The sequence below is a fragment of the Trachymyrmex cornetzi genome, unplaced genomic scaffold (genome assembly GCF_001594075.2).
Source record: "Trachymyrmex cornetzi isolate Tcor2-1 unplaced genomic scaffold, Tcor1.1 scaffold90, whole genome shotgun sequence".
Lineage (NCBI taxonomy): Eukaryota > Metazoa > Arthropoda > Insecta > Hymenoptera > Formicidae > Trachymyrmex > Trachymyrmex cornetzi.
Window position 1 is genome coordinate 62,603 of NW_017300245.1, and position 3,794 is coordinate 66,396.

The 3,794-nt window shown below is 35.1% G+C and overlaps 1 protein-coding gene across 1 annotated transcript in view; it reads right to left on the reverse strand.

The window, feature by feature from the left end:
• LOC108769457 (pancreatic lipase-related protein 2) overlaps window positions 1-3,548 on the reverse strand; it is a 4,313-nt gene extending 765 nt beyond the window's left edge. The window contains 6 exon segments of the mRNA XM_083287380.1: window positions 308-499; window positions 883-1,137; window positions 1,497-1,645; window positions 2,013-2,124; window positions 3,373-3,527; window positions 3,529-3,548. Coding sequence (XP_083143506.1) covers window positions 308-499; window positions 883-1,137; window positions 1,497-1,645; window positions 2,013-2,124; window positions 3,373-3,527; window positions 3,529-3,548 — 883 coding nt within the window.
• Window positions 3,549-3,794: the final 246 nt, after the last annotated feature.

A 3,794-nucleotide genomic window follows, 5' to 3' on the forward strand; every position in this document is an offset into this window, starting at 1 on the left:
CATGTTAGAATATGGCTTAACAAAATAATTACTTTATTTATGTGATAAAAATTAGTATTACCATAGTAAAAGTTAAGTCAGAATTATGTTGTGAGGGTCCATACGAAAATTCAAGACATAGTAAAGTGTAATTTAAAATTATATTAAAACATAATATAAAATTTTCTCCGTGTAGATACACAGACAATTCGTAAATTCTTTTCTGATTAAGATTGAGTTGAAAGCAATAACATATATCTTTAGCTGCAATTTTCTTAATATTGCATTTTGTCCCCACTATCGATTTTCACATATTATAGGTACTTACGGAGTATAGAAGAAGTGGCGCATCCGGGCTGACTCGAGCCACCGTTTACGTAGAAATCCGCGTGACCATTGGGCCCCCATTGTCCCAAAATGCCAGCGCCTGTATGAATCACATCTACAAAATGGGCATCCGTTTCGTCTAAATCCATCGAGCGATTGCCGTTCATATAGAAAAATATCGTCGGATCGAGGCCTGTGTATTGCATACCAACAGGAAAAATGTAAATTACTCGATTAATGCCCGATCATACGAATTATTATCCCTCGAGACGTAACATCTTTTAATATCAACAATTCTTTTAATAAGTTCTTTACTTTGCTAGAAGATAAAGAATTTCTTGTAATTTGAAAAGCATGCTTTTTCCGATTTTGTCCGATACAATCTTCATTCTCTATATACTATATTTTCGAGAATGTATTGTGGAAATAAGAAGAATTTATTGGATAAACAATAATAAGTGAAATGATCAGATTAGTTAAATTTATATAACATAGCATTAAGTAATATAATGAAAGATTTGTGTGTTACGTCTGGTTAAATTGCGAAACGACGATCGGCTGCATACAAGCAATTACCCGTAATTCTCCCGAGTTTGTCATTGGGCAAATAATTTGCAATGAGTCCACCGATATGTGCACCCACGCTGTATCCGAGCACGTGTATGTTCTCTACCCTCGTGCCTCGTGGATGATTTTTCAAGTATTTCACCAGTTGAGCGATGCATTGGGAGCAGAAATCCGGACCCCAGGAGATCTGCGAGAGACAGGGCTCGCGTACCAACGAACCGTAATCCACGATTATAATATTATAATCGCCTCGCGCGAAATACGCTGAAATTGAACGTGGTGGTATGGCTATTTTGGCTGAATGGCTATTCTCTGCTGTGGTCTCTTTAACATTTCTAATTTTCTTTTTCTACCTATGTAAGCCCATCGAACATTGTTTCTTAACTTGTATTTGTGGATTTAATTATTTCGGATTTTGATATAATTTATGTATGTATAAAAGTAAAATCTCCCAATATTTAACTTTAATATTTTTTAAAACAAATTTTAACGTTTAATTAAATAATCTTTTTGATATTATGATATGATAGTAAATAAAACTTTTGTTACACATACACACTCACGAATTTGAGATATAATATACAATTTAAGTACATAAAAAAGTAGGAAACTATTAATCTTACCATCTCGTAAATCTGTACTAGGTGCTAAGTTTCGTCCACCGCCAAAACCATGAATGATGATCTTCGTCGGATGCGTTTTATCGAACTTGGAATTCCGAAGAGAATTAAAGTCACGGATATCTATTAGCAAAGGGTCTTTTTGTGTTTCTCTGAAAATCACGATAAACAGAAGATATAGCGAGAGCGACTTTTCGTCGACACTTGTCACGTCCGCCACGACAATATAGTATAGAGGATAGTGAGAGCATTCGACGATACTATAGATACCGGAGAAAGGTAAGTCTTGAAAGGAGGTCACTTTCAGTACGAGATAAAATGATCGTGATCTTGAAATTGAAAGTTGCAATGTTGATTGCTTCCTTTTAACAATCCACTTTACGGAATGAAAGCAATTGACACAAAACGTTAATCAATACAAAATTATTGACACTGAATATTGACATTATTATTCAAATAATGTTGTAATTAAACGTCAAAATGTTTGAAAATTGAAAAAAGAAATGATGGGAAACACACCTAGTGTACAGATAGAACTCTATCTGCGGATGCGGACAGGTGTAAGGCGGCTTGGCGCAGGATGTGCTGTTAAAAAGGTCCCTAAGAGTTTTGTTTTGAGCCGTTGCATAGTCTGAAAATATAATGAAATTGATTCGTTTGTTTTACTTCTACTTTCAGAATAATGAACGAACGATTCTAGTGTATTCTAGTATATCGCGCTTACGTTAGCTGTCAGTTAGTCGATCAGCCGTGTAACGATTACATGTCTCGTATGTTACAAGTTATCGGATCGTTATACGAAATTGGGTGAAGGTCGATGCGTTTCTTGTTAGTTTATCGCTGATGCTATAAATAAATTATAATATGTTGGAGAGTTACAAGGTGACGCATTGCTCACGCTTCTCTTCGTCCTTGGTTAATAACCTTTGTTTCTGCCAATTTGAGTCAGTGTGTATCAACGTAATCATTTATGAGATAAATAATTATACGCTTTAGATTTGTATCGCGTGCAATTATTACGGTACAAAACATAATTGATATACGTGATAATATTGTACGGCAAGATAATTCAACGAACAAGATTATTCGATTTGTAGACTAGCTGTAATCGCATTAGTCAAAAATAGTTCAATGAAAATGAAGAATATCAGTAAACTGATATTATAATTTCATTCGAAGAAAGTTGGATTATAAAAGCGGAACTCTACGATATTACTTTTATTTCTTTAAAATCTCATGAGCAAGACGTCTTTTACGAGAGAAAGTGTATGTGTGTATGTCAAGATAACATTATATCTTTTAAATTTACAAGTTATTAAAAAATTAATAAATAACAAATTGAAATTAATATAAAAAATATGTATAAGTACAAAATATTAAATTTATATAATTTCTATAAATGAGAAGACGTAATATATAAATAATAAATAAAAAGAAAAAAACAAGAGTTTATATAAAAAAAGAACTTAGAGCTAAGCACGCATAGATAAAGCGTTTAAAGAGCGACAAGACAAAATTCTTATTTACAACATAATTTCTTTTTGATAGTAAAGACAAAAAATATGTTATTCTTCATTTAACTAAATTATGATAAAAAACAATGTCGTACTAAAATTTAAAAAACGCTTTCGTTTTTTTTTTAACTTACCACGTATGGACGTTGATTTTGTAGAAATATACAAGCAAAAAGGGGTAGCGAAACGAAGCAAAAGAAACTTTTATTTTAAGATGTTTTATCTGTCGTTCCTTGTAGTTCGAATGGCAAACCTGCCGGCGAACGATAACACGCACTCGCGAAGTGTCTCGAATCAAATGTTTTTACGAAGAAAGAGCCGAAGGAAGAAATCGACAGCGGTCGATATCGAATCTCAGTACTTACGGTACTGTAGCAAGGCGCAGAACATAAGGAGAGCGAGGTATCTCACGACACTGACCGCCATCTCCCGCGGTGATCCCGTGGTTTGTGATATAACATCCAGACTTATGCAGCGCGCGAAAAATCCGCTCGGATGTGATTCCCGTCGCAGTGCGTACGATTGCAAAACGCAAAGTCATCGGGGGATATATACCGCCTGCGAGGGGGAATTTAGAAAGTAACGAAGAGTGTACCTTTGGTGGCGTTTACGCTTCTTCGTAGTCGTTACTCTCCCGCTTCGCTCTGTGCTCTCATACTCTCGTGCGACATGACGCGCCGCGCACCACGATATATGACAATATGACATGCTATGTTGACTGAATACGTTTACGAAAGTGCACGCGAGCTTTTAGCTACTACACGTGCACATGCATAAGCTTCTTGAA